Raw genomic sequence first — 27,035 nt, forward strand, 5'->3', positions numbered from 1 at the left:
GAGAATGGAAGCAAAACTTTATTCCTCTTGGCTGGAGAAGAGAACTAGTGGGTGGTCGTGTACAGGACCCCCATCCGTCACCCCTCCCAGAACCAAAGAAGACAAGCAGCGCCACCAAATGGCTCCCTCTGCCCAAGTGAAAGCCGAGAGGTCAGCGGCTGGCTGGGGAGGCAGGTGAGCGCAGCACGGCACAGGGCAGGGGCGGCTGCAGTGACAGGCGGGCGGCCAGGGCGGCCCAGGGGCCAGGGTTGAGGGGAGGAGGGCGGGGCTGCTTGGGTAGTGGGGCAGGCTTGGGGGCTGCTGGCTGGCACGGGCCCCAGACTCAGGGTACCACAACGCGGTAGGGGCTGCCGGGGATGTGCTCATCGCCCCATTTGACCACCAGTGTGTACTCCCCCTTGTCCTTGAGCAGGTAGGACACGCTGTAGAGCCGGCTGCCCACGTGCTTCACCAGGATCTCCTCGCAGGGGGTCCTTGGGCCATGAACCCCCACCAGCAGCATGTTGTTGCCTGAGGCAAGAGGGGTCCTCAGTCACAGGTCCCAGCCCCCTTCCTCCCGCTGGTGTCCTGCTCTCCTCTCCTGTCCCTAAGCCAGTTCTGGGGTGACAGTTTCTCTCTTCCTAAAGAGCTGCCACCACCTCCCCAACCCAGGCCGGCTTAGCAGATTCCAGCTCCTCCCTGGCCTTTGTTTGAGGGGTCCAGGAGATGGCAGGGAGGCGGCTCTAGAAGTGAAAGCCACGCCCCAAAGGCGGTCCCTGCTCTCCCAGACACTGGCCATCCTGTGATTTCTGGCCTCATTTTGGTGGGAAGGTGGGCCGGGGGCCCGGGTTGCCCACCTGCTTTGCTGCAGTCTACTGTGAAGCTGCTCTTCTGGCCTATGTAGGCCTTGCTCAGCCCCAGGCCCTTGGCCACCACCTTGCTGGCGTCAGCAGGCCCAGGACCCGGGGCCCCATGCTGGGGGGCACAGGTGGCCTTGGTCAGAGAGTCTACAAACACCGATGATGTCTCGTGGAGGCTGTGGTTGCTGACGAGACGGGGACCTGCAAGGCAGGGTGGGTGGGGCTGAGAGGTGGCTGTGGTGCCAGGCATTGGGCAGGTGCCAATAGCTTGGCCCCAGGCTCACCTGTGACTTTGGCCTTGAAGGGGCTGCCCCCAATGTGGTAGGGGCCGCCGTACTTGATGGAGATGAGGTAGCTGCCAGGTGCCATGGGGGTATAGGTGACGCGGTAGCCCTCAGGGCACTCCTGGCAATCCATCTTCACCTTGGAGGGGCCGTCAATGGTCACTGACAGGGCACCAGCTCCCGCATTGCTCGTGTTCACGATGAACTCAGCTGGGTTCCCTGGGAGCACAGGAGGTCAGGCGGAGCCAGACTGGCCTGCCTCCCTGTCTTCGGCCACCCAGCGCAGGCTTGTCACCTCCAGGTGCCTCCTGTTGTCACCAAGAGCTTGGAGGCAAGGGCCTAGCAGCTGTGTGCACACCTGCAGCCGCACCCACAGACTTACCTGTGACACCGCCTTCCAGACCTGCTCCGTAAGCAGACACCAAGCCTGGGTCCCCTCCATGCCCAGGCTCCCCAACTCGGATCTTGAAGGGGCTTCCAGGGATGTGGGTGCCGTTGAACTTGACGTCAATCAGGTAAACGCCATTCTCCCGAGGGATGAAGCGCACAGCATACTTATCTGAGGAGCAGGGAGCCATGCTGTGGGCCTGGGGCCCCTCCTCAAACCAGCAGATGGTGTGTCTGTGAGGAACAGCCTCGACCCTGCCCATCCCCATTTTGCCAGTCCGTCAGTGTGAGCCCAGCCATGCTGGGCACCTGCACCCCGCAGCAGACCTCCTGAGGGCCGAAGCTTTAGACACTCAAGCTGCCCACTGTCAGGGTGCATTGGGACGGAAATGTTTTACAAGCCAAACCCAGGCCTCGCTGCCTCCTAAGAAAGGTTACCGTGAACACCATATCCCCTGCATGTTAACGGGCTCAGAGACAGGCAGGAACTTGCTTCAGGTCATGCAGCTGGGAAGGGCAGGACTAGGCTGTGAAATGAAGCCCACTGGGCTCCTCCTACACCTGTGCTCAAGTAGCATGGCCGTGGCTGAAGGGCCGGGCAGCACTGAGGCTGGACTTTGAGTCTTTCCCTGTGGAGATGGTACTGCAGGGTAGAAGGCCTTCCTAATAGCTGTGGGTGGCGAGCCACATCCCCAACGGCTTGGGTCACCAATTGGGAAAGGGTTGCCTGGCTTAGGGGGCCCAGGAGTTGGGGCCCCATCTTGGCTGCTTACAGAAGCGGTACCTTCCTTTTGTACTCTCAGCCTGCTTCCAGCCAGCAGGGCAGGGCGGCCGGGCAGGGACAGGGCCTCACCTTGGTCAATTTCTGTGACATAGCACTCCTCCAGGGCTCCTGAGGGGCTGTGCACCTTGGCATCGATCGCCCCCTTGGCCCCGTTCAGGCTGACTGCAAAAGAGGCTGGCTGGTTGACCTTTAGCCCTGACTCCTGGAAGCACAGCAGACATGGTTAGATGGCGGGGCTTGGGCCAAGGCAAGGGACGAAGGAGCAAGAGGCCAGGAGCAAGAGGCCCACAGGTCGCACTTACCCATCTGGCGTCCAACTTGGTTTAAAGAGGGAGAGCCACTGATTTGCAAGGGGCAGCAAGCCACAGGCGCACATCCCCGCCCCTGCCCCCACACTCTGCCGTCGCACACACCCAGGTGGCAGGAAGGGAGGGCTGCCCCACCCTGTGGGCAGCACCCAGCCTTGGCAGGCTGTCCCTCTTTAAACCACAGCCCTGGTGCTCAAGGGGCACAGGCTTCTGTTCAAAGCCTTTAGACCTGAGACACGAGAAAAACTCCACGTGGTGGGCAGGATATTTCCTGCCGACCCCAAGCGTGGGCTGCACCCGGCCAGAGCAGAGGCCTGGAACCCAGAGCTGGGCCAGGGGGGGGTCACTGAACACAGGGCCAAGGCCTGCTCTCTGCGGTAGCTCTGGTCTGTCCGGGCCCAGGAGCCCCAGGTGGGCGGTTTCTCTCGGTGCCTCACCTGAAGGCTAGAAACAGTGAGGCGGCGGGCGTCACCAGACGGAGAAGCCACAGGCACCACGAAGGGGCTGTCGGGAATGTGTTCCTCGTTGAACTTGACTGAGACTTCGTAGTCACCTGGGCAGGGAAAGAGTATAAGACCGGCTCATCAGCCTTTGGGCCTCCCACCTCCCACGAACAGCCTGGGTGGCCCTGTGACCTCAAAGTGAAGGGTGAGTGCCAGGCAGGGCTATCTGTGCAACCCCCGGGTCCAATACGCACACTCAGGCCCCACCTCCTCCAACCCCAGCCGGGTTCCCAGTACCTGGCTCCTGGACCACATAAGCCACACCACAGGAGCCGTCCTTGCGGTCCTCAAAAGAGATCTCAGCCTTGCTGGGGCCCTCGACAGCAATGGCCAGGCCTCCGGCGCCAGCTTCCCGGGTCCAGATACTGAATTCGGCTGTGGGAGAACAGTGTGTCCTCACTGAAGGCTGCTTCACCAGCCTTGGGCCCCTCCAGGCATAGCCAAGGTAGACATGCCTGCCAGCTGTTTCCTCCACCCCCAACCCCACCCTGGCCAACGCAGGAGAGCGAGCGCTCGGGGTGTGAGCAGGCCTACCTGGCACTCCAGCTTCAGCTCTCTCCAGGCCAGGGCCCCCAGCTCGGACCTTGTGGGCTCCCCCTTCCCCTAGGGGCCCCACGGTGAACTGGAAGGGGCTCCCAGGCACGTGCTGGCCCTTGTACTTGACGCTGACTGTGTGTGTGCCCATCTCAGCAGGAACAAAGCGGATACAGTAGGTGTGGTTCTCCCCTTCCACGATCTCGGCCTCATGGGTCTTGCCCGATGGGCTGGTTACCTGGGCTGTCATATCCTGGATGCTAATTTCTGCAGGGTGGGGATGGGCTAGTGAGCAGCAGCCCTGGGCTCCACTCCTCCTCTTGGGGCTGCTTGAGCCCCAGGACCCCTCCCCAGGCTCCCCACAACCCCTACCAGGGATCTTCAGGCTGAGGTCACAATGACTACCAACGTTGGCCACTGAAGGAGCCCGACGCCTGCGGGTGATGCTCTCTTTCACCCGGCCCTCGCCTGTCACCTTCACAGAGAAGGGGCTGCCTGTAGGAAGAAAGCACGGCCCACGCCCCTCCAGTCACACACTGCCTGTGGGCCCTGGTGTAGTGAGGGGGGCTGCCGAGGCACTGCTGCACTCACCAGGCACGTGCTGGTCGGCAAACTTGATGTTGATGATGTAGTTGCCTGGCTCTGTGGGGCAGTAGGTGACCCTGCACGTCCCGTCCTCCAGGTCCTCTGTGTTGATGTCGACCTTGCTGGGGCCCTCAATGGACAGGCTGAGCCCACCATAGCCTAGGGGATGGATACCCCTGAGCTTCGGTGCTATGCACAGTGCTCCCACCCCAGCTGGTGGGCAGCCACTGCCTACCTGCATCTCGGGTATCAATGATAAACTCTGCAGGCTCAAAGGTGTGGCCTTCGTGAAGGCCCTGACCAGAGACCCGAACGCGACTGGCATCCCCAATTTCCGACTGGCTGATCACCACCGGGATGGGGCTGCTGGCCACGTGCTGGCCATTTTTCTTCACATGCACCAGGTGCTCCCCTGTCTCCTTGGGCACGAATGAAATCCCTGGACAGAGGGCATGGCTGTCAGTCGGGGAAGGCATGGCTCCCCACAGACTGCCTCCTTTCTGAAACCCCTGGACCCTTCAGCCGCTTACCCACGTGGCCATTACGCAGCCGCTTCAGCAAACAGGGCTCCTCCCGGCCCGAGGGCGGGACCACAGTGGCCGTCAGCAGGCTGAGATCCGTCTCTGAGATGTTGATGGGGATGTCGGCAGCAGAGCCCACCTTTAGGTGGGACATACGCATGGAGTCGTCACCTGGTGGGGACAGGCCAGCCATCACTGTGCGTCCAGCCATGGGAGACCATGCCCACCCTGCCACCCGTTTCTGTCACTGCTCCCAGTGCCACCCACCTGTGACCCGGGCAGTGAAGGGGCTGCCTGGGATGTGCTGTTCATTGTACTTGACTAGAATGCTGTAGTCACCTGGCAGCACAGGCAGGTAGGACACGCTGCATGTCCCATCCTGGTTGTCAGTGCAGCTGATTTCTGCTTTGGACGGGCCCTCGATGGCCAGGGACAGGCCCCCTGAAGAGAGCCGGGGTGAGCATGGGAACTATGCTGGGGACACTCCAGTTGGCCTGCACTGAGGAGCCCCGATGGCCAGGGCAGCAGGGCAGGGAGCCCCATTCAGGAGTATCTCCTGAGTCCAGCCCTTACCCCGGTGAGGGCATCCCGGGCACAGAGCAGGTAAAGACCAGAGCTATTGCTCACCCTCTCCTGCATCCTTGGTGTTGACGGTGAAGGTGGCAGGCTTGTTCACTACTCCATGGGTGAGGCCAGGCCCATAGGCAGTGACATGGCCACAGTTGACGTAATCCACATAGAACTGCAAGGGGCTTCCTGAGGCAGGAAGAAGGGCCTTGTGGAATGGCAGCCTCGTGTGTCCCCCAGCCCCATCTCTCTGTGAGGTGGTGGCGGTGGAGTGGGCAGAGGCAGGGCCGGCCCACCTGGGATGTGCATGTTGTCATAGCGGATATCCATCTCGTGCAGGCCAGCCTCGCTGGGTGCATACCGCACGGTCACGGTGCCGTCTTTGTTGTCAGTGATGGTGGGCTGCGCCACCTTGCCTGAGGGCATCCGAACCTCCCCTGTGGGGCAGTGGGGCTGAGGTCAGGGCAGCTCATTGGCACAATCTGGCCTCCTTGGCTCCCGAGCTCCTTCCCAGTCCCCACTCACCTGTGATCTCGCCCTTCTTGATGGTGAAGGGGATGACAAGGTCAAAGGGCCTCAGGCTGGTCATATCCAGCCCATTGACACCCACCAGGGGCCTCTCCGGGGCCTGCAGTGGAGACACAGGGCATGGGTGAGGGACAGTGGGAGGATCTGGGGTCCCTCCTCACACATGGTAAACTAGGGGCTCACAGAACACCCAGCTGGCCAGGCCGTACCCAAGTCTGCTGGCCGCCCTGGGCGTAGGTGTACTGTGGGGCCAGCTGCTGAGACCGTAGAGGGGGCTGCACCGAGGGCTGGTCCCCAGCCAGAGCCTGCAGGGCAAAGCAGAGAGCTGCTGGAGAGTCTGTTGTCACAGAGGGGCCCCAGGGGAACAGGACCTGCCAGACGCCCCTGCTGACCTACCCCCCACCCCTCCTCACCGTCACTTGGAAGGGGCTGTTGGGCACGTGCTCGCCACCAAAGCGCACACAGATGACGTATTTGCCCGGCTGGGGGGCCGTGTAGAAGATGTCGAAAGTGCCGTCCTCATTCTCCACCACGTCCACATCCACCTCCGAGCCATCAGGCGTGCACACGGTGCACGTCACTTTGCCTTTGCCTGCCGCCTTAGTGTCCACAGTGATCACCGTCTCCTCCCCAATCTGAATGGTGGGGCCGATGCCAGCACCTGGTGGGGCAGGGTGGGTCCCCAAAGGGGGGCCAGTGTGTGAGCTCGGGCTCAGGTTGTTCCCGTCCGCCTGCTGCCCACACAGGCCTCTCATTGCCACCACCAAGCACAGCCGGGCCGCCAGGCCTCCTGCCCCGCCCTGCCCCTCCAAGCTGGGATGGCGAGTGGTTTCTCAGAAGGCAGGAAGGGTTCTCCATGTGGGAGAGGCCCGACGGTAGCACCCAGGTGCCTGGGAGGAAAAGGAAGGGCCCACTCCAGCCTAAGCGTTGACAGCCACTCCCTTGCCTACTCAGCCTCGTCCAGCACCATGGCCCACACTGCTGAACGCCAGCATCTGGCTGGGCACACGGCTGCCTGCGCCCTTGTGGCCTGGCCCCGGCCCCCATTGCTGTGTGTGGACGCGGTGAGGCGGATCCTGCTGCAGCGTGGGGGGACGTGACACTTGCCTCCCCACCCCCCAGGCCTGATGGTGAAACCGGAGTTTCCTGACAACTGAGAAGGCTCGCGGTGAAAAGCAGCCCGGTGCAGACAGGAGTGGGAGCGGGGAAGCGGGAGGCAGCGGGGTTAGCACCCAAGTAGCGCAGTGCAGCAGGCTTGGCAGAGCGGGGATAGCACCCAAGGAGACAGGGAATAGGAGGCCCAAGCTACAGCCACCACTGCTGGGTTGCGAGGGCAGAGCAGCTGAGCAGGCTCCAGGGCCCCAGAGTGCCCGAGGAAAGGGGAGAGACAGTGACGTTATGATCTGGGGCTCCGCCATGGAGGCTTGGAGGGCTGTGGGCTGTGAGGCCTGGCAGTGAGAGTGCCCCCTGCAGCCTGGCCTCCTGCCAGAGAAGCAGCCAGGAGCACGAAACCTACTTGAAGGCCAAGCTCGAGGGGCCCTGCCACCAAGTCCCACTATCGGCCGAGGGCTGCTGCTGCACTAGGCTCCATGCTGGCCTGCCGCGGCCAGGCAGCTCTCCCAGGCTCCAGACCTGGCTGCCTGCTGCCCACGCTGCCCTGGGAGGCTTCACTCATGCGCACCCCATGCCATCTAGTTAGTGGCTTGGGCCCCAACCTCACAGGTACCCGACTCCCCCCACTTTCCCTGCCCGGCTCCCAGCCATCCGCAGGTCTCAGCCACTCCATCCTCAAAGTATGCCTCCTAATTTGGCTCTTACTGAAGCCCCGTGGCCATCAAGCTTGCCGGAGAGCAACTTCAGCCCCCGCTCCCCCCCACCCCCGCCGGGCTCCCTGTCTCCATTCTGCAAACAATAGCCAGGGAAACTGAGGTTACTGAGTCTTGCTCCGACCCCCAAAGACCCCAAGGCCCTGCAATCAGCACTCCCCAGCCTCCCCCGCCCTGCACACACACATCGCCTGTCACACACACATCGGATCCTACGGCCTGCTCTATAAAGCCATCTCGCTCCTGCTGCAAAACTCTAGCCACCCTCTAACCCTTTCCTTAGCCACCTCGCCCAAGTGCCAAGCCTGTAGTCTCTCATCAGCATCCCTGGGTGTCCCTGGCTGGGGCAGGTGACCCTCCATGCCTGTTGGGGAATGTCTGAATAACGTCACTGCTGGGGGATGGGGAAGGGGGAGGGAGGGAGACGGGCCACAGAACGCACTTTGGGGCTCTGAGGCTGGGCCGGGCCCCGCCATGCTGGCCGCCCAAGCAGTCGACACTGGCGCTACTGCACTACCAGCCAGCCCCACCCGCTCATGCACCTCCCCCGGCCCGGGACGCAGAGGCCCCTGGAAGGTGGGGATGGGGGTCTGTGGATCTGGCCAGGGCTGGGGCTCCCATTGAGTTGGGGAGACCCCTTGTTCCCTCAGCCCACGCAGGAGCCCTTGTGCTTCCCTGGGTGCCAAGATCCCGAGACCCCAAAGTCCCCAGTGGGGTGCCTCTCAGGATGCACCTCACCCCAAAGCTCTCAGCTGCAACCCGAGTTCTCAGATGGGGAAATAAAGGCCCAGAGAGGGGAAGAGCTGGAGCGGTCATGCTCAGCTCCGGAAGCCTCCCTGGGCCCTCGCCCTCCAGCCCACGGCCTCATCTTCTGCACCCCACCCAACTCTGTCCCTGCCTAGAGCTGCAGCTGGAACTGTCCTGGAAATCGGCCCCAAGAGGAAAGGAAGCTGCCCCTCTGGGCAGGAGGGGCATTGGGAGTGGCCCCAGCAAGCAGCTTACCTAGCCCGTGACCTCCGATTGACACTGAGGTGAGAGGGCAGAGAGCAAGGAGAAAGGTCAGGTGAGTCACTCAAGGGGGCAGCCCCCACTCCCACACGCCGCCCCAAGCAGCGAGCCCTTGCACACAGGCACAACCCAAGCCCCGTGCCGAGCGCCGCAGCGGCCAACGGCGGGCTGGCTCACCTGTGACTGTACACTTGCTGGCGTCCCCGGTGGGCACGGCACGCACGCGGTACGGGGAGAAGGGGATCTCGTCACCACCATACTTGATGAGGATGGTGTAGCGACCCGTCACGTCTGGCACGTAGGCCACTGTATACGTGCCGTCATGGTTGTCTTGGATGTGTGTCTTCTTCGGCTTGCCTTCGGGATCCTGTGTGGCAGAGGCAGGGGAGGCAGTTGGCCCAAGCCCGAGTAGCCCCGGGCCTACCTCAGGCGCTCCCAGAGTGCCCAACGCTGCTGCTACAGGGGCAGTCTCTGGGCCTCAGGCCTCTCAACTGCTATGGCCCAAAAGGGCTGCCTGCACCTGGCAGAGTCCAGAATGGAGACTAAAACGTCCCACACTCCCCACATGACAACAGGCGTGGCCAGGGAGCTTGGTACCCATCCTCAGCCCCAGGGCCTGGCCAGCACTAGGAGGAGCTCACTGGGGTGATCTCAAGCTTCTATCCTACACCTGCCCCATGAGAATATTACAGGTGGGGAAACTGAGGCACGAAAGGCTTTGGTGACATGCTCAAAGTTGGCAGCAAGTGCATGTCTGGGGAAGCCCGTGCCTGTCACCACCATCCTAAGGTAGTCACAACCTTAGCGAACCAAAGACAGGGGCCCTGTCCTTCCCTGCCCTCTTTGGTGCAGCTCCCCAGGGAGATCAGACACCGGCCACCTGCAGCCCACACTCCAGCTGCCCAGGCCCAGGCCCCCTTGCCTCCCCTGCCTGTGCCTGGAGCTCACCGTGATCTGGACAGCCAGCAGGCCCTCCCCTGCGTCCTTTGCATCGATGGTGAATTCCACGGGCAGGCTGGCAGGCACGCCAGTGGTGTTGAGCCCGGGGCCACTGGCCTTCACCTTGCTGGCATCATGAGTAGGCAGCACCTTGACCTTGAAGGGGCTGTGAGGGATGGGTGTTGTAAGCAGTCAGACAGGTTCTAAGCATCCAGCCTCGGCCACTCCCCACAGGCAGCAGACCCTGCCTCTTACCTCCGGGGTACCTCTTCATCTCCATACAGTACTGAGATGCTGTAGGGCCCTTCTCGGCTGGGCACGTAATTGACGGTCTGGGTGCCATCAGCGTTGTCTACCACGTCCACTGGCTCCACCAGGCCTGGCCCCCAGCCCCAAGGAGAGAGCCTCAGCTAGTCTCCTGGGCCTCCATTCCTACCCCACCACACTGGACGGCCAGGACCCAGCCCCAGGCCTAGACCTCGCTTTATCCTCATCCGCCCGACCCTGGGAATGGCCTTGACCCCCTCTGGCACAAAAGACACCCATCTGGGTGCCAACTGGTACCCTTGCCTGCCTGCCTTCCTGCCACATCTGCTCAGTGACCAAGTCCCATCTGCTCTACCTCCTCCAAGTCCCCCACCTGGCTGCACTGTCACCTGAGGCTCTTCCAAAAACACCTACACACTTATACCACCTCTGCACTCTGGGCCTCACTTTGGGCCTCCAGTTTCCTTTCCTGGCCCTCAAAGAGGACACTGCTCTCCCACCCCCGGCTCCAGGCATGTGAACACTCACCTTTGGGCCCTTGCACTTTGACCTGCAGTGGGGCCACACCAGCCTTGCTTGTGTCCACCTGGAAGGACTGAGGGAGGTTGGCACGAACCATGCCTGGGCTCAGGCCGGGCCCAGAGCACTTGACTTTGGACGCATCTGTCACATCATGCACAGGGACCTTGAAAGGACTGCCTGAGGGTTGGGGCAAAGGGATGGCGGCTGTATGAGACAGGGTGGGGATGAGCAGACAGTCCCAGCCCTGCCCTGGCTGCCACCTCCTCACCTGGCACTTGATGGCCACCATAGGTGACGTTGAGGCTGTAGGTGCCAGCCTCATAAGGGATGTACTCGACCGAGCAGCTGCCGTCCTTGTTATCCATGCAGGACATCTTGGCCTCGGAGGGGCCCTCTACAGCCAGGCCCAGGCCGCCCGTGCCAGCTCCCCTGGTCCAAACAGATAGCCGGTCGTTCCTGGGGTTCCCAGGCCCACCAGCCACACAGGCTCCTGGGGACTCCCTTACCTGGTCTCCACAGTGAACTTGTTGGGCTTGTTGGTGGTGCCACTTTGGATGCCTGGCCCGTGGACACGCACCCGGGAGGGGTCGCAGCCCTCAGTCACGGGCACCTGGAAGGGGCTACTGGGCACGGGGCTGCCGTCGTAGGTCACGTCCACGGAGTGCAGTCCTGGAGGAGTGCAGGCCAGGTCAGGAGGAGCCCAGGCCACCCCACCCACCCACCCCCGTCTGCCAGCCTGTGGGAGTCCCAGCACACACCCTCCTCGTAAGGCGTGTACTCCACTTTGTACATGCCGTCGCCACGGTCCTGAACGTAGGTCTCCGTCAGGTTGCCTGAGGGGTTGGCCACACGGGCCTTGACGTGCGGTCCTCCGGTCTGTGTCAGAGCCCGGGCGTCCACACTGAACTCAGTGGTGGCCTCACGGAAGACACCTGCAAAGGGACAGAGAGGAGGCTTGGGGCTCTGGGGTTCTGGTCCCTGTCCCCGCTGTCACATACCCCATGGCAGGGCAACTCACCCTGGCCCTCAATCCCAGGCCCGTAGCACTGGACACCGGAAGTGTCCACCGCAGGTTCCACCTGCAGCTTGCTGGGGAAGTTGGGCACAGGCTGGCCGCCATACTTGATGGTGACGGTGTAGGCCCCGGGGCAGAGGGGAATGTATGTAATGGTGTGCGTGCCGTCACCGTGGTCCTGGATGTACACCTCGGCCGGCAGCCCCGCCTCCGAGCAGATCTCAATGGTCAGCTCCGCGCTGCCCGCACTCGAGCAGTCCACTTGGAATTGGCCCACCTCCCCAGCGGTGGCCCGCTCCAGCCCAGGGCCTGAGCACTTGACTTTGGATGCATCAAAGCAGGGAACCACATGGGCCTTGAATGGGGAGCCAGGGATGTGGGTGTCGGCAAAGAGGATGTTGATGTTGTAGTCCCCGGGCTCGGTGGGCACATAGGACACGGAACATGTGCCATCCCCGTTGTCCAAGCACTCGAGCTGTGCCTCGCAGGGGCCCTCCACCGTCAGGCCCAGGCCACCTGTGCCGGCGCCCTTGGTGTCGATGGTGAAGCGGGCGGGGGAGCCTGCACTGCCTCCCTGCAGCCCGGGACCAAACGCCTTCACCTGAGGGAAGAAGGGGTCAGGAGCCAAGGCCACGCTATGCCCCGATCCCAGACCTCCTGCCTGACTCTCCACCTGCCTCCCCTTGCCCTGGCTTCCTGCCCTCACCAAACAGGGACACGGGCCATCCATCAGTCATAAGGACAAAAAGGAGGGCAGGGCGCGGTCACTCACGCCTGTAATCTCAGCCCTCTGGGAGGCCAAGGTGGGTGGATCACCTGAGGTCAGGAGTTTGAGAACAGCCTGGCCAACATGGTGAAACCTTGTCTCTACTAAAAATACCAAAATTAGCTGGGCATGGTGGTGGGCACCTGTAAGCCCAGCTACTTGGGAGGCTGAGGCAGGAGTATTGCTTGAAGCCAGGAGGAGGAGGGTGCCGTGAGCGAAGATCGCGCCACTGCACTCCAGCCTGGGCGACAGAGTGAGACTCTTTCTTAAAAAAAAAAAAAAAAAGAAATTCTTCAACCCTGATGACTTTTTGTGGGTTTCTATTTCCCTCCTCCCCTTTACTCTCACTTAGACAGGGTCAAGGTTGACAGTCTGTCTCAGAAAAAAAAAAAAAAAAGAGGAGGATTTAGGGCAGGTCTGGAGAAGATGGGGTACCTTTGGGGCCCTCAGAGAGCACAGTAGGTTCTACCCTTAGGGCCTTCCATACCCCAATTACCTTGCTAGGCTTGGTGGGGGCCACAGCTTCCAGAGGAAAGGGGCTGCCAGGCACAGGCACACCGTCATAGGTCACCTCCACCTCATAGGGCCCTTCCTCACGGGGCACGAAGCGCACCACACTGTTGTCAGCCCCCAGGCCTGGCTCCACCTTGCAGGGCACCGCTGCACCCGAGGGGCCCACAATCTTGGATGCCACTTTGCCTTGACCACCAGCACCCTTTGATTTGACTGTGAACTCCTGGTCTTTGCCAACGTCCACCTCTGTGGAAACGATGAAAGGAAGGAGAGAGACATGACACCCAGCTCAGCCAATCCCTGGATGTGACAAAGGCCTTTGCGACAAGGGCCCCAACTACTTACTCTCTCCCAAGCCAGACACCTTGATCTTGCTGAGGTCCAGGCTTGGAGATACTGCCACCGAGAAAGGGCTCTTAGGGATGGGATCCCCTCCATAAGTGACATTGACGCCTACTGGACCCTGGGAAGGGTGAAGAAGGGAAGGGGGCATTTAGAGACACCAGAATTGCTCCCCAACCCCCTCCTGGACCTCCATGCCTGTCCTCTCCCAGGTAAGGAATGAGAGTGGGCAGAAAGTCCCTCAGAGCTGTCCCCTAGGCTGCTGCATGAGGAGGCTGGGGACTTGGTGACTGTAGTGGAGGGCGTGGCTACCTGCTGCACAGGCGTGTACTTGACTGTGTAGGTGTTGTCATGGTGGTCGATGATGTCCACGTCTCGCACTGCATCCCCCTTGGTGAGTCCTGAGAACTGGACGTCCAGCTTGCCTTTGCCAGCGGCTTTGGCATTGACTGTGAAGTGGGTGGGCTTGCCAAGCTCGACACCTGAGGAACACACAGGGACCGTGTAGGGGCACCCTGCCCCAAGCCCTCCTAGCCTTGATGCCCCGCAACCTGCCATGGGGTACCTGTCCTCACCAGTGCGACTGAGGCCAGGGCCCTCAGCCTTCACCTTACTGGCGTCATGAGAGGGCTCCACCTTGACTCGGATGGGGCTGGTGGGCGTGGCCTGCAGGCAGTGGGAGAAGGCCTTAGAGGAGGGCAGACGTCATCCGCAGTGACATCTTAGCGGCCAGGAGCGCAGCACCCACCTGGTCAGCAAAGAGGACCATAATGGTGTAGCTGCCAGCCCCCCGGGGCGTGTACTTGACCGTGAAGGTGTCATTGTCATTGCGGATGATGTCGAAGTCGATGTCAGCTTCGGCGGGGCCTACCACTCCAGGGGCACACTTGATGCCAATGCTGACGTCCCCTGCGGCGGGGAGAGGAGCGGAGGCTGAGACCTCGCAGGGACACCCCAGCCACCTGCCCTCCCACCCATAGCCAGGTCATACCCTGGCCAGCCTCGGCGCAGTCCACAGTGAAGTAGGTGGGCTCGTGGGCCTTGAGCCCTGTCTTGGCTACTCCGGGGCCGTATACTTTGACCTTGTTGGGGTGGCTGCCAGCTCCCACATTCACCTGCAGGGCACAGGGGCAAGGGCAAGGGCATGAGCAGCCTGGAGGAGACTCAGAAGCTCCCTCAGCTACACTGGCAGGCACACAAAATGGTCCAGCTGCCTTGGGAAGAGTCTGGCAGTTCCTCAGTTGACCACAGAGGGACTGTGTGATGCTCCGGTTCACTCCAAGGCAACTACCCAAGAGAAATGAAAGCAAATGTCCACGCAAACACCTGGACCCACTGTTAACAGCACTGTTCATGATCACCAAAGGCAAGCTCATCCTCAATATCTGTTAGCAAGTGAACGGAAAAATTGAATGTGGTCTGGCCACACAATGGAGTATTATGCAGCCATAAAAAGAAATGAAGCGGCCGGACGTAGTGGCTCATGCCTATAATCCCAGCACTTTGAAAGGCCAAGGTGGGCGGACCACCTGGGGTCAGGCGGTTGAGACCAGTCTGACCAACATGGAGAAACCCCGTCTCTACTAAAAATACAAAATTAGCTGGGAATGGTGGCGTATGCCTGCAATCCCAGATAATCAGGAGGCTGAGGCAGGAGAATTGCTTGAACCTGGCAGGCAGAGGGTGCAGTGAGCCGAGATCACGTGATTGCAATCCAGCCTGGCAACAAGAGCAAAACAAAAAAAACACAACAGGATGGGTGCAGTGGCTCACGCCTGTAATCCCAGCACTTTGGGAGGCCGAGGTGGGCGGATCACAAGGTCAGGAGATCGACACCATCCTGGCTAACGCAGTGAAACCCCGTCTCTACTAAAAATACAAAAAATTAGCCGGGCGGGTGGCAGGCGCCTGTAGTCCTAGCTGCTCGGGAGGCTGAGGCAAGACAATGGTGTGAACCTGGGAGAAAGAGCTTGCAGTGAGCCGAGATCGCGCCACTGCACTCCAGCCTGGGCGACAGTGCGAGACTCCATCTCAAATAAATACATAAGTAAACAAAATAATTATAAAGGAACAAAGCGCCAAGACATGCTAAACATGAACGAAAACACGGAAAACTTCGTGGTGAGCGAAAGAAGCCAGACACAAAAGGCCACGTGGCACACAGTTCCACCTATAGAACATGTCTAGGATAGGCAAAGCCACAGCACAAAGCAGGTTAGTGGTCACCAGGAGCTGTGGGACAGAGGAGTCACGATGGCGTGGAGTTCCTTTCTGGGATGATGTGAACATGCTCTGTGAATGCTATCGAGATGGACTAAAGGCCGGTGGAGGTTGGCTCACCCTGAAGGGGCTGTTGGGGATGCTGACGCCTCCCCAGGACACCATGGCTGTGTGCTTCACCGGCTTCCTGGGCACGTAGGAGCAGCTGTAAGTGCCATTGCCGTTGTCCTTGACCAACGCCTCCACAGGGCAGCCTTCATTGTCCTGTCAGGCAGGTAGGAGCAGGTGGCCTGCTGGTCAGTGCCCAGGCCTGGGAGCCCACACCTGCCCTGCCCCAAACACCCGTGGGTGCTCTACCTGGACTTGGACCCGAAGTGGGGCCTTGCCACCGTGCTTGGCATCCACCGTGAACTCTGCTGGCTTGTTGATGGCCACACCTGTCTTCTCCAATCCAGGCCCACGTGCCTTCACCTAGTGGGAGACCACCCAGCTGTCAGGGGACCAGGTCCAGGCTGCCAGAGCTACAACCCAGGCAGGGTGGCCAGGGACACAGAGTGCCAGGAATACTGCTGGGGATACCAGCCCAGGGCCTAGGCCCACCCCCACCAGACCCCAAGCAGGAGCAGCAGGGCGAGACTTAGGCCATCACCGCCTGCTCTTTACCCTGTCTGGGTGGAAGTCCTGGGGCGCGTCACGGATGTCAGCCATGAAGGGGCTGAGGCGGATGTCTTCACTGTTGCACAGCACGTGAACGGCATACTCGCCAGCCTCCTGCGGCCAGTAGCGCACATCACAGGAGCCATCACCCTTGTCGTCACATTCGATCTTAGCCTGCGATGGACCTTCCACCGAGAAGCCTGACAACAGCCACCAGTCTCCTCAGTGCCCTGGAGCCTCAGGGTGGGCTGTCCTTGCCATCGTCTGTCCCCAGGTGCCCATGCTGCAGCCTCCAACTTACCCAGGGTGCCCACGTCGTCCCCAATAGCCTCCACCACAAAGTCTGCTGACTTGCCAACGACGCCGCCCTCCAGCCCAGGGCCCCAGGCCCGTACCTTCTGATTGCCACACTCGGTGCCCACCTTCACCTCGAAGGGACTGCAAATGCGAGAGCCACACAGGGAACACCGAGGATCACTACACGAGCCAGCCTGGGCCCCACTGTGGCGGCCAGGCAGGAAGAGCCCATGTGGCCCCTCATGATCAGGTGGGGAGACAGGAGGAAGAGGCAGTGTGTGCAGAGCTGGGAGAGGGATGCCTGGGGGCCTCACCTGCGCCCGATGTTCTGACCACCCCACGTGATGGTGACGATATAGGTTCCAGGGACCATGGGGTAATACTCGAAGCCATACACGCCATCCCCCAGGTCCTTCTGCTTCACGCGCTCCTCTCCCTCTGCCAAGACAAGGAGGGCCTCAGGCCTGCCCAGCAGTGAACCTGGGGGCTGCCGCCACCCATCCTGGCCTGGCTCCAGGCCAACTTACTGGGGCCCTTCACGGTGACCTTCAGCTCCCCACTGCCAGCGCCCTTTGTGTACACCTTGAAGTCAGCTGTCTCCTTCACCCGCACACCCTTGGGCTGGAGGCCCCGGCCAACCGCCCGGCAGGCACTCGGGTTACAGGCTGCAGGCAGAGGGGCCAGCTGAGCACCAGCAGCTCGGCTGGGCGACCCTTCCCTTGCCTCCCACAGGGCCGGGCTGTCAGGATTGGAGGGTCCCTCAGAGCTTGGCTGGAGGGGGACATGCAAGAAAGAACTGGAAGGGACCATGACCCCAGGAACTGTGGCCTGGGCCAGGACATGGCAGGCCTCCTCACCCCTGCTCCACACCAGCCCAGAGCCCCCCGCCCTCCCTTCCAAGAAGAAGACAGATGCAAGTACCGTTGACCCTGTGGGCAGAGCTGAGAGCAGCAGGTTTCTAGACAGCTGGAGCGAGCTCTTCCGAAGGTGAAAGCGTGAGGAGAGAGATGGAGAGGGGCGAGGAGAGGAGAGGAGGAAGGGCCCCAGCAGGGGAGGAAAGACAGCATGTGCCCAGACAGTAGAAGCTCAAAGAGTAGGGGCCCCGGGGCGGGCTGCAGCGGGACTGGCCCAGGGGGCTCCCCCTCCTGTGGGAGGCCCAGACTGCAGTGCCACAGCAGAGGGCAGTCAGGGCCGGGCCTACCTTGGCCAACAGTGACAGTGTAGGGGCTGCGAGGGATGGGCACGCCGGCAAACGTGACGTGCACGGTGTGGACGCCCTCCATGGTGGGCTGGTAGCTGCAGCGGTATGTGCTGTCACCCCGGGCCTCCAGCTGAGGCTCTACCGTGCTCTTCTGTCCCATGGGGTCCTGGATCACAACCTCGACCTCGCCGGTGCCAGCTCCTGCCACGAGGCACCTGCTCAGCTCCCAGGCCCCAGTGCGGCTCTCCCCACAGACCAGCCGGGCCTCGGCAGCCTCCCCTCACCTGCCGTAAAGATCTCAAAGTAGGTGGTCTTGTTGGCGATGTTGCCACTGGGCTCCAGGCCGGGGCCTTGGGCCGTCACTTTGCTGGCGTCACCCTGTGACTTATCCACGTACACCTCGAAGGGGCTCTTGGCGATGTGCTGGCCAGCAAAGAGCACAGTAACCTGCCCCCAGAAGGGTGGGCCGTGAGGGTAGGGCTGGGGGCCTCCAGCCACCGCCTGAGGTCACAAGCCTCCCCACTGGCCAAGGGCTCACCTTATGAGTCCCCGTCACCTCGGGGACGTACCAGACGGAGAAGGTACGGTTCTTGTCGTTATTGGCGGTCACTTTTGCCTGCGGTGGGAAGGAGCCTGTGAGCCTTTGCTAAGAGCAGCCCCACTGAAAGGGAGCGCCGCGGGGCCTCTGCTGCCAGCAGCTGGCCCTACCTCCTCCTGGTGTCCGGCCGGGTCCTCCACGTACACCAGCACCTCCCCCTGGCCGGCACTTCTGGTCTCCACAGTGAATTCTGCCCGCTTCTTCACCATGTTGCCTGTGGGCTCGATGCCTGGCAGGGGAAGGCGAGCCAACCACGGGCCAGCTGTTAAGGCCACAGCCTCACCCCTCCACCCTTCAGCCCTGGACACTAAGGGAGGTGGGCAAGAGTACCAGTGGCATGCCAGCCCCCAGGCCTCTGCAGGCTCAACGCCCCTCCCTGCCGGCCCCTAAGTCAGGCACATTCCAAACTGGGCAAGTTCATTCAGTGTGAGCCGCGGCACAGAGCCTGGCCTCGGAACCCAGCTGTGCTCTTGCTGCTGGGACAGGCCCGTACCTGTTTTCTGGAACATTCATTCTCACCACACTGGGCCCTTCCTGTGTGAGCCTTGACTGAGTTTTAGGTCCCTGTTACTGAGACCTGGTTCATCTCCATTTATAATGAAGACCGCTGGGTGCTACCTCCCCGAGGACCCCACGCTGCAGGCTTCTGTGACTGGAGGAACCTATTAGCATTCTCTTGTCTACTCAGTGGAGTGTTTTCACTAGTTCCAAAAACCCACTCCTGTCTGACTCTTGGGTGGCTTGATCACCTAGCCGCCATGTAACCCAAGACCCCTCGGGACCGCCACGTTTAGATGGGACACTGTCTTATGGGGAAGACGTTGTCACAAGGGTGCACCCCTGGCTGGGCTCCCTCACCTGGCCCATAGGCACGGGCTTTCTTCGGGTTCAGTTTGGGCCGCAAGGGAGCCCCTGGCTTCAGCTTGGCCTTGGGGAACTGGGACAGGTAGGTCATGACAGAGTGCTCGTCCACGTTGGGGTCCACAATCTCCTCGGGGGTGATCACCTGTCACAGGCAGAAAACAGGAGCCATCGGGCCTCCGAGTCTCTCCCAACTGCCGATCCGGTCCCCTACAGCTGTAGCCAGGCCGGGCGGGTGTACCTGGGGGATGCCCAGCCAGTCATCCGCCTGCTGCATGGCCTCTCGCGCATTGGTAACAGGCTTGCTGGCGTCCCAAGAGTCCCAGTCAGGACACAGGCCTGTGGTGCAAGGGAGGCTGTGAGTCTGGGGGCCGCAGAACCCCCTCAAGGGCCGCCCATGGGTGACCCCAGCCCAGTCTCTCCTGCCTCTGCGCCCCCTCACCCGGGGCACAGCTGTCCACCAGGGCGCCCAGGGCCCGGCCGCTCTGCCAGTCCCGGCTGAAGTTGGTGATGGGCAGCTGCGGCAGCTTGTTCTGGATCCAGCCCAGGAGCCTCTGCTTGGGGGTCTGCTTCTTGGCCTCCTCATCCTCCTCCTCGTCCCACATGGGCATGGAGATGGAGTAGTGCAGGATCAGGGTCCAGATGAGGCCCAGGATCAGCTTCAGGTTCCCATCCACGATGGCCTTGCTGTCTGTGAGTAAAAGAGTGGCCGCGCTGGGCACACAGCTGTGCAGGAGGGGCCGCTCCCAGGCTTTGGGGTCAGGGTCTGGCAGCACGGGGTAGCAGGGGCCAAGGAGGAGGGAGACACCCCCTCTTGGCCAGTGGTAGGATGTGGATGAGGCCCTCTCTGCCCAGGGTCCCAGGGGGTGTTCAGAGGTGAAGGAGACTTTGGGGTGAGGGCAGATACACACAGACACAGACACACGATGACAGCAGGATATGGTACTGTCAGAAGCCCCGGGCCCAGAGGAAGGGCAGAGGGCAGACCCAGCCCGCAGATGAGCAGCTCTGGAGAACAGCTGGACAGTGTCCACAGCTGCCAGAGCAGGAGTCCGCCACCCACCTCAGGGGCCTATGGGGAACCAGGAGGAGGAGGCTGACTCCAGCTGGCCCAGGATCCAGGGCCCATGACCCGGAGTGGGGCTGGGACCGAGGAAGAGGAAGGCGGGTGGCCCCGGGTGGTTGGGAAATACAACTGTTGTTCCAGGGTGGGTGGGGTGCGGCAGGGGAAGTGGGGGAGTTGGGCAAATGCCCTTTGGGTGAAGGAGTGTGACCCCCACCACCACCCCTACTTCCTCTACCGCTTCGAAGACCCAAGCTTGGAGTTGGGAGGCCACAGGCCTAGCCAGGGGAGGGGCCCAGAGCCCAAAGGAACCAGCAGTTGGGCCACATGGCCCTGACTCACTGGGGCCCATCAGGAGATGCCGGGGTGGCAGCAGGAGACACTGGGAACCCCCTTGCCACCCACTGCCTGACCCACTTGCCACCCAACGGGCCTCGGCAGGCTCGCCACAGGGGAAGTGGTTAGGGCGGGTCCCTGACACCCCCCATCACCATGGCAACCCTGCTGGGCTCTGGGCCCCACCCAAAGCTACTTCTGGGTCTCAGGCTCAAGGCAGGATGGCTTGGGCATTCTAAGAACTCATCTTTAGAAGCCCTGTCAGCCTCCCCCATAATCAGACAAAATACTTCTCTGGTGAGTCAACTAGGGGGCGGGCCTATGAGGAGGGGCTGGGCTGTCCACGGCAGCTGCTTCCCAGCCCAGCAGGCAGCACCTGGAGGGCCAGGTGAGCCGCTCAGAGTGGCCTCCCCAGTTCCCAGGTTGGTCCTGGCCCCCCAAGGCTGCCTTTCACTCTCCCCAAATGGCAGCAGGGAGGGGGGCTCAGAGAAGACCCAGGGTGCAGGGCCAGGGAACAAGACCACCCAGGGCTTCCCATCAGGCCCCCACCCCAGTCCAGCCTCAGACCCCTCAACGACCCCCACACGGGGAGCAACCAGGCCCACCAGGTCCATGTTAGGCCAGCCTACTCCGTCCCCATCCCCCTCCCAAAAGAGAGAGGGAAGGACCAGGGCCCAGGGCTGGGAGACTGCCTGTCTGGATGGCCCCGCCCCATCCCACCTCCTTTCCCCAGCCCCTGGGCCAGCCAACCCCTCCCTCCCCTAATCACTGCTGCTTTCCAACATTTTTTTGCCTTATATGGCAAAGCTCTGGGAACTAGGCCTGCTCCAGCCAGCTCACAAGGAGGAGGGGAGCTGGGAGGAGGGAGGAGACCCCCCCCAAAGAGCTGGGGTGTGGCCCGCCTCCCCACATCCGGTCGCCCCCCCTACCATCCAGGACTGAGATGACTCAGCTTGGCTAGACTGAGGCTGGGACTTGGGGGTGTGGGCCTGCCCCTCGCCTCAACTGGCATTCCAAAGAAAGAACTTCGGTTCTTGGGATCTGCCCTCTGAGTGGCTGGGGGAACCCAAGTCTTGGTCCCTCACTTTCTTGGGTTCAGCAAGGGCCATTTCAGGGCTGCAGGGTAACTGGAAGGCCTCTCAATTCTGAAGAAGAAAAGACTCATCATCCCTCTCCTCTCCCTGTTCCACATCACCCCCAAGTCACCCGTTCTGGTGCCTGCCCTGCCATGTAGCCCCTATCTTGAGAACGAACTGGGATGCTGCAGCAGGCCCGGTCAATGCCAGCCTCTCCAGTGACACAGACACTGGGCTGGCACAATGCACACTGGAGCATCTACCAACCAACTCCTGCGTGCTACACGCAGAAAAGCAAGGCCTACATGGAAGCAAGAGTTTGGCCCAAGATGAACAGAAAAGTTGGCGTCCAAGTAGTCTACAAGCTAGGTCCCTTAGTCAACCACGCCCAACTCACCCCGGGTGCAGTTTTGCTAACTATGCTTCTTTCTGGCCCCCAAGTTCCCTGTGTGTGTGGGGTGGGGGGGGGGGGTAGATCTAAACTGGTGGTTGGAGCCATCTCCGATGGGCGACCCATCCTCCAGGGACACAAAGAGCCCAGAGCCCTAGACAATGGGACGCACGAGCTCCAACCCACACTTCAGAACCAACGGGCGTCTGAAGGCCAGAGGGCCCTCTCTAAACAGCTGTGGGGGGAGAGCCCGGGCCTCCTCCTCCTCGGGGATGGGGCGCAGGGCCAGGAGCCTGCCCAGTGCCCGACCCCCCAGGCCCACTCCCACCGCAAGCACAGCCGCGGAGGCGCGGCCTGCGGAGGATGTGAGTTCAGCCTGGGCGCGGGCCAGCCGGGGCGCAGCGGGCGGGGGCGCGTAGCGGTTCGCACGCCCGGCCGGCCAGCCAGCCAGCCCGCGCGCCTTTGTTCTCCAGGCCCGCATGGAGCAGAGCAGCCGGAGGCCTCGGGAGTTGCGCCGCGGCCCGGAAGGGGGTGGTTTGGAGGGATCCGCCCGGGGAGATGGAAGGACGCACGGAGTCCCCGCCCCCGCCCGCCCGGCGCTTCGGGGCGTCCCTCACCGATGGACACCAGTTTGATGCTCTCGCGGTCCAGGAACTCGAGCGCCACGGACACATTCTCAAGCTGCATTTGGCGGAAAGTGGGACGCTGGTTGTGCTTGCGGTGCATCTTCTTCTGGCTGAGCACCTCCAACAGCGCGATGAGCCGCAGCCCGTCGCTCAGATCCGTCTGCAGGTTGGCGATGCGCTTGCTCACGCACTTCAGGTGCTCGTTGCACCAGCGCGTGAAAGTGTTCTGCTGGATCTTCTTCCACGGCGCGTCCTCCGCCAGGTCCTTCTCGGTGGCCGGCATCTCGGCGTCCCGCGTGTCGACGCCACCGCCCGGAGCCGCGCCTGCTGCGCTCTGGCCCGCCCGAGAGTGGGAGCTACTCATTTTGAGGCGCGAGAAGCCGGGGGGGCGGTGCTGCAGCCTCGGCGAGGGGACGGCCCTTTAATTAAAGTCGCAGGCACCTAGGCGCGCGGGAGGCGAGGCAGGGAGCAGAGGTTGCGCTGCGGAGAGAGCGAGCCCTTTAAATGCGGGCGGAGGGCGGGGCCAGGGGGCGGGCCTCCTGCGGGGAGGGGCCGTGGGGTGGGGCTTCGAGGGCGCGCCTGCCCCACCCCGCCCCGCCCGTTGGAATGCCCCCACTTGGCCCCTGGCTTCGGCTGATCAGACGCGAAACCCGGGCTCCAGGGTGGGTCACTGGGCAGTGGGGTGGGCAAGGATGCTCCCAGCCCCGCGGCCTCGCGTTGGCGCTGCAGGAAACGCGCCCTAGAGCGAGGAAAGGCTGAGCAGTGTCTGGCGCGGGACTGCTTGGCCTGCAGCCGGGGCGCCTTACAAGGGACTTTCCTTCCCCAGGGCCCCTGCCGGGGGTGGGGTGGCTCTCGTCCCTAAGTCACTTGGGCTCTGCCCCGTCCCTGCACATCCCTACCCCCCGCCGTCATCCCCCTTCTCCGGGCCCCCAGGGCCTAGGGTTCCCCGACAGCATCCCTGTCCGCCGCCCCGGCAGCGGCGGGAAGGGGCCAACCCTAAGAGCGAACCCCTGGAGAGCGGCACTGCCGAGGGCGCTTTGTGTGCTCATCACCTGGGAAGCGGCTGCAGGGCAAGGCCTGCGCCTACGCGGTCCCCGCAGACCCCCTGCCACGGGCCCACCTTCCCAGTCTGTAGGGCCCTCGCCCGCGCACCTGTGCCCGTTGCTTCCCACCGCCTCCCTCTCTGCTTCCCTCCACCCGGGAGGATATGGGGCACTGGGCCAGGAGGCCGCCGGCACTCTAGGAGCAAGCAGGCTTCGAAGGGGTCCGGGCATGCCAACGGGCACGCCAGTGGGCTCGGGCAGAGGGCGCCGTGCGAGGCATGCAGACACGTGTGCCCGCCTAACCCTTCATGCCAGTTCACCCGGGGCACTGCGGGGAGCTGAAGCGGGGGGTCCTCTCCTGTCGGAAAGGCCCCTCAGCCCAGCGTGGCCAGGGCAGGGGGCAAACGGGAGTGGCATTCCAGACCCAGAGGGGCCTGCTCAGAGGTTCCCATAAGACTTGTCAGGCTCTGAGCACCTGGGTCTGGGTGGGCTTCAGGTGTGGTGGCAGGTGCAGAGGAGGCCTGAGGACAGGGATCAGGGGCCTGGGAGGTTGTGTCCCCAGAGCCGTGGGGGCTCTTCACTCAAAATTTTCTGGTAGATAACTCTGGAGATGGTGCAGTGGCTGCTGTGCCGAGATGTAGACTGGGACCAGGGGATGGTTGGGGACGCTCACTGCTACTATCTTCAGTCAGAAGCCAGCCTGCCTATGGCTTCCTCCCCAGCGTGCACTCCCTCCCTCTCAGTCCTCAGTACCTCCCCTCTCCGGAATGTTTCCTCCTCTGAGTGTTTTTTTTTTTTTTTTTCTAGGAAGGCAGGTATCTGTCCCTCCTGCTCAATTCTAGTAATAATTAATTTATCTGCTAAAGACCAGTGAGAGGAAGAAGCCCCGGGTTGGCCAGCACGTCATGCCCAAATATGGCTGACTCTCCTGTAGCCCTGGGTGTCTACATAACATGTGGTGGGGCTGTGATCCGCCCAGCACATTCACTTCGGGGCTGCCTGTGGCCCCACTGGTTTTTCCCAATAGTAGTGGTGTTAGGGGGTGCAAATGGCATTTTCCAGTACTGAGGCCAACCCCTGTATATTGTCCCCTCTCCTGACCACTTTGAGACACACCTGCACCAAGTGCGCCTGGGTGTCTGGGAGCTGCGGTGGAGGTGGGAGGGAGGGCTGGGAAGGGGGAACCCATACAGACACCTCCCTGCATGGGCCCCATTCAAGACGGGCTTGAAGTTGTCCTTCTGGTCCCCCTGCCCCACTGGAAAGCAAGTTCCCAGGCACGGAATTCCATCAATAATTGACTCTCTCTCCACTAAGGGCCATTGAGCTGGGTTGTCTGGGTTCATTCCTTAATCTTCAGAGCTCAAGGAAACTGAGTCAGAGTGACCAGTCGTCAATTCCAGCAGAAAGGGTGTCAAGAGGTGGGTGCCCTGTCTTCCAGCCCTAGCTTTTCCCTATTTAGAGGAAACGGAATGGGCATGTAGAGGGTTCTTGTCCCTAGAACATAGTATCACCGCCAGATGTCGCCCGATCCCAAAGCCCCCAGATCGGGCAGTCCTGGGAAGCCAAAATCCAGCTCTTTCATATTTTCCCTTATTTGGAGTAGATTCTTGAATGTTAGACACACCCCGCCCACCACACCACCCCTGGCCCTCAGACCCCAGGCCAGACCCTCCCACTGGGAGGTATAGCCCAAGCCCAAGGGCTGTTCAGCTGGGATCCCTAAGGAGCCGTTTCCAGGCCTGCATAGCCAGGGGGCGCAGGAGGGAAGGAAGCAGCACATTGGCACGGTGAGAAGAGACCTGTGCTGGCAAGTCCAGGTGCGGCAGGTGAGGTCACCCATTCCCAAGCTCCCACCTTGACGGTGCACTCGGAGCACTTACAAATGGGTCTGCCAGTGGATTTTAACCTACTTTGCCTGGCCCCAGGTGGCATGGGAATCTGGGGACACTGTTGGTTACATCCTGGCTGGCAGTGTGCATCCAAGCTGGCATAGGGCCCAGGGCCCAACCAAGGAACCTGGCCTGGTCTCATTCTCACCATGGCCCCCATGGAGTAGAGCAGCCCCAGAACCAGCTCCCCTGTGCCCAAAGCAGCTGGTGCCCCGTGGACTCGAGCCAGCAAGGGACACGCTGTCCCCCTCCCAGTGGGCACACTGGCTGAGAAGTGTCCTTCCAGGTGGCCACTCGCCCTGAGTCCACACAAGTTCCTGGTGTCAGGGCCCTTCTCTCTCAGATAGGCATGCAGTGGTCCGTTCATGGGCACCCACGCAGGCACCAGTTTCCTGGCAAGTGCCCAGACACCCTCTCTCTCTGGGGGACCCCTCATGGCCTCAGGCTCCCACATTCGTGGGCACAGACACGGCTCGTGGGTCAACTAGGGAAGATATTCTCTAGACACTCACTCCCAGATGCCAGGGGCGCCTCCATCGGCTCACGCATCCCAGCTGAACCTGGCCCGGACCTGGGCGCGAGCTGGCGCCTGCGTTCTTGGGCCTCTCTGCCCGCCTTCTCCAACCCCGCCCCCGGCCCCCGACGAGGAGCGCGGCGACCCTAGGGCGCGAAGCCGGGCCGCGGAGACCTCACCTGCTGTTCTTGAGAGCGACCGGTGACCGATGACCGCGGGTGGCGCCCGGATCGCCTTCGCGCCCGCGCCAGGCGCCTCGGGGTTCTGTCGGCGACCGCTGCGCGCGACGCGCCTCCACGCGAATGGGCCGCCGCCGCCCGCCTTCTTGTTGGCCGCACCCCCGCCCCGCGCCCGCCCCGCGCCCGCCCCGCGCCCGGCCCGGCCCGGCCCGGCGAGAAAGCCTTAATTGGTAAAATTGCCCAGGAGCCCGGGACGGGTGCGTGGGGGGCGGGGGGGCGGGGGCGCGCCACGAGCTCCAGCGACCCGCCGCCGGGCGACACCGCCCCCCCGAGATGAGCTCACCGCCGGCGAGGGCCGCCAGGCCCTGGGGGAGGGAGGGCTTCGTGGGGGAGTAGCCTCCAGCGCCCACAGGGACTGCAGGGCTGCAGGGCTCATGTCTAGGCCCAATCACAAGGATCCTGCGTGTCTGAGTCTGGGGGAGCCAAGCGCACCCCAGGTGGAAAGGCCCAGACCCAAGGCCACCTTCTCCAAGGAGCCACCCGCAGTCAGAGCCCCTGGTGTCTGTCCCAAGCCAGGATTGTGTTTCCTGGGGTGGGGGCAACAGGTCGTTGCAGGTGTTTGCTGGACGCCTACCTCAGGCAGGGTCCCGGGACGGGACTGCAGGGCTCCGAGCCCTGGGATGAACCTGACTGACATGGATCAGGCACTGCCAGGTCTGGCCTGGGGTGGGCAACAGAAACAGGATCGCTCAGGGGGACGCTCAGGGGCAGTCCCAGAGTCTGGGAGTGTGCAGCGGAGTGCAGCCAAAGAGCGAAGTGTCTGTGAACATGGCAGCCACAGCCACGCCCTGGCACTGCCAGGCTCTTTCTTCTTCTTCTATGTGCCCATTTCCTGGTAGCTTCACTCAAATGTCACTTCCTTGGGGAAAGCCGCATAAAGCAGTGCCGTTGTAACATCTTGCCCACAACCCCCAATAAGAATTACAGTTGACACTGTGAGCCAGCACACACACACACACAGACACATAGACCTGAAACAAAGA

At 62.1% G+C, this 27,035-nt stretch overlaps 1 protein-coding gene across 2 annotated transcripts; it reads right to left on the bottom strand.

The window, feature by feature from the left end:
* Positions 1–26,149, bottom strand: FLNA (filamin A). Of its 2 annotated transcripts, XM_024241128.3 has the most exons (48): positions 25,993–26,149; positions 22,356–22,844; positions 19,315–19,563; positions 19,114–19,211; positions 18,870–19,017; positions 18,122–18,240; positions 17,952–18,029; positions 17,698–17,860; positions 17,414–17,614; positions 16,740–16,877; positions 16,527–16,650; positions 16,217–16,353; positions 15,922–16,115; positions 15,616–15,729; positions 15,379–15,522; positions 14,030–14,153; positions 13,787–13,947; positions 13,614–13,704; positions 13,351–13,520; positions 13,042–13,159; positions 12,680–12,942; positions 11,421–12,018; positions 11,161–11,334; positions 10,909–11,071; positions 10,671–10,831; positions 10,409–10,579; positions 9,869–9,992; positions 9,623–9,779; positions 8,852–9,041; positions 8,669–8,692; positions 6,254–6,501; positions 6,050–6,145; positions 5,838–5,940; positions 5,609–5,749; positions 5,373–5,501; positions 5,013–5,186; positions 4,755–4,916; positions 4,460–4,663; positions 4,231–4,383; positions 4,012–4,134; positions 3,640–3,906; positions 3,343–3,480; positions 3,040–3,155; positions 2,364–2,496; positions 1,506–1,682; positions 1,124–1,342; positions 837–1,040; positions 1–510 (listed from the first exon to the last, which is right to left on the bottom strand). In XM_024241128.3, exons 2-48 carry the CDS (start codon positions 22,726–22,728, stop codon positions 323–325), a joined length of 7,944 nt encoding a protein of 2,647 aa, XP_024096896.1. In that variant the 5' UTR covers positions 22,729–22,844; positions 25,993–26,149; the 3' UTR covers positions 1–322. The 2 variants fall into 2 exon arrangements, with proteins under 2 accessions (XP_024096896.1, XP_024096897.1); XM_024241129.3 differs by lacking the exon at positions 8,669–8,692 and having other exon boundaries at positions 25,993–26,135.
* Positions 26,150–27,035: the final 886 nt, after the last annotated feature.

The sequence above is a fragment of the Pongo abelii genome, chromosome X (assembly GCF_028885655.2).
Source record: "Pongo abelii isolate AG06213 chromosome X, NHGRI_mPonAbe1-v2.0_pri, whole genome shotgun sequence".
Lineage (NCBI taxonomy): Eukaryota > Metazoa > Chordata > Mammalia > Primates > Hominidae > Pongo > Pongo abelii.

Excerpts from the sequence above, each read along its gene's own strand:
- FLNA (XM_024241128.3), bottom strand. The coding sequence starts at position 22,728 with ATGAGTAGCTCCCACTCTCGGGCGGGCCAGAGCGCAGCAGGCGCGGCT. Across the intron at positions 16,116-16,216 it reads GGACGACGTGGGCACCCTGG|GCTTCTCGGTGGAAGGTCCA; the intron begins GTAAGTTGGAGG and ends GGCTGTTGTCAG. Across the intron at positions 13,160-13,350 it reads AGTACACGCCTGTGCAGCAG|GGTCCAGTAGGCGTCAATGT; the intron begins GTAGCCACGCCC and ends CACCCTTCCCAG.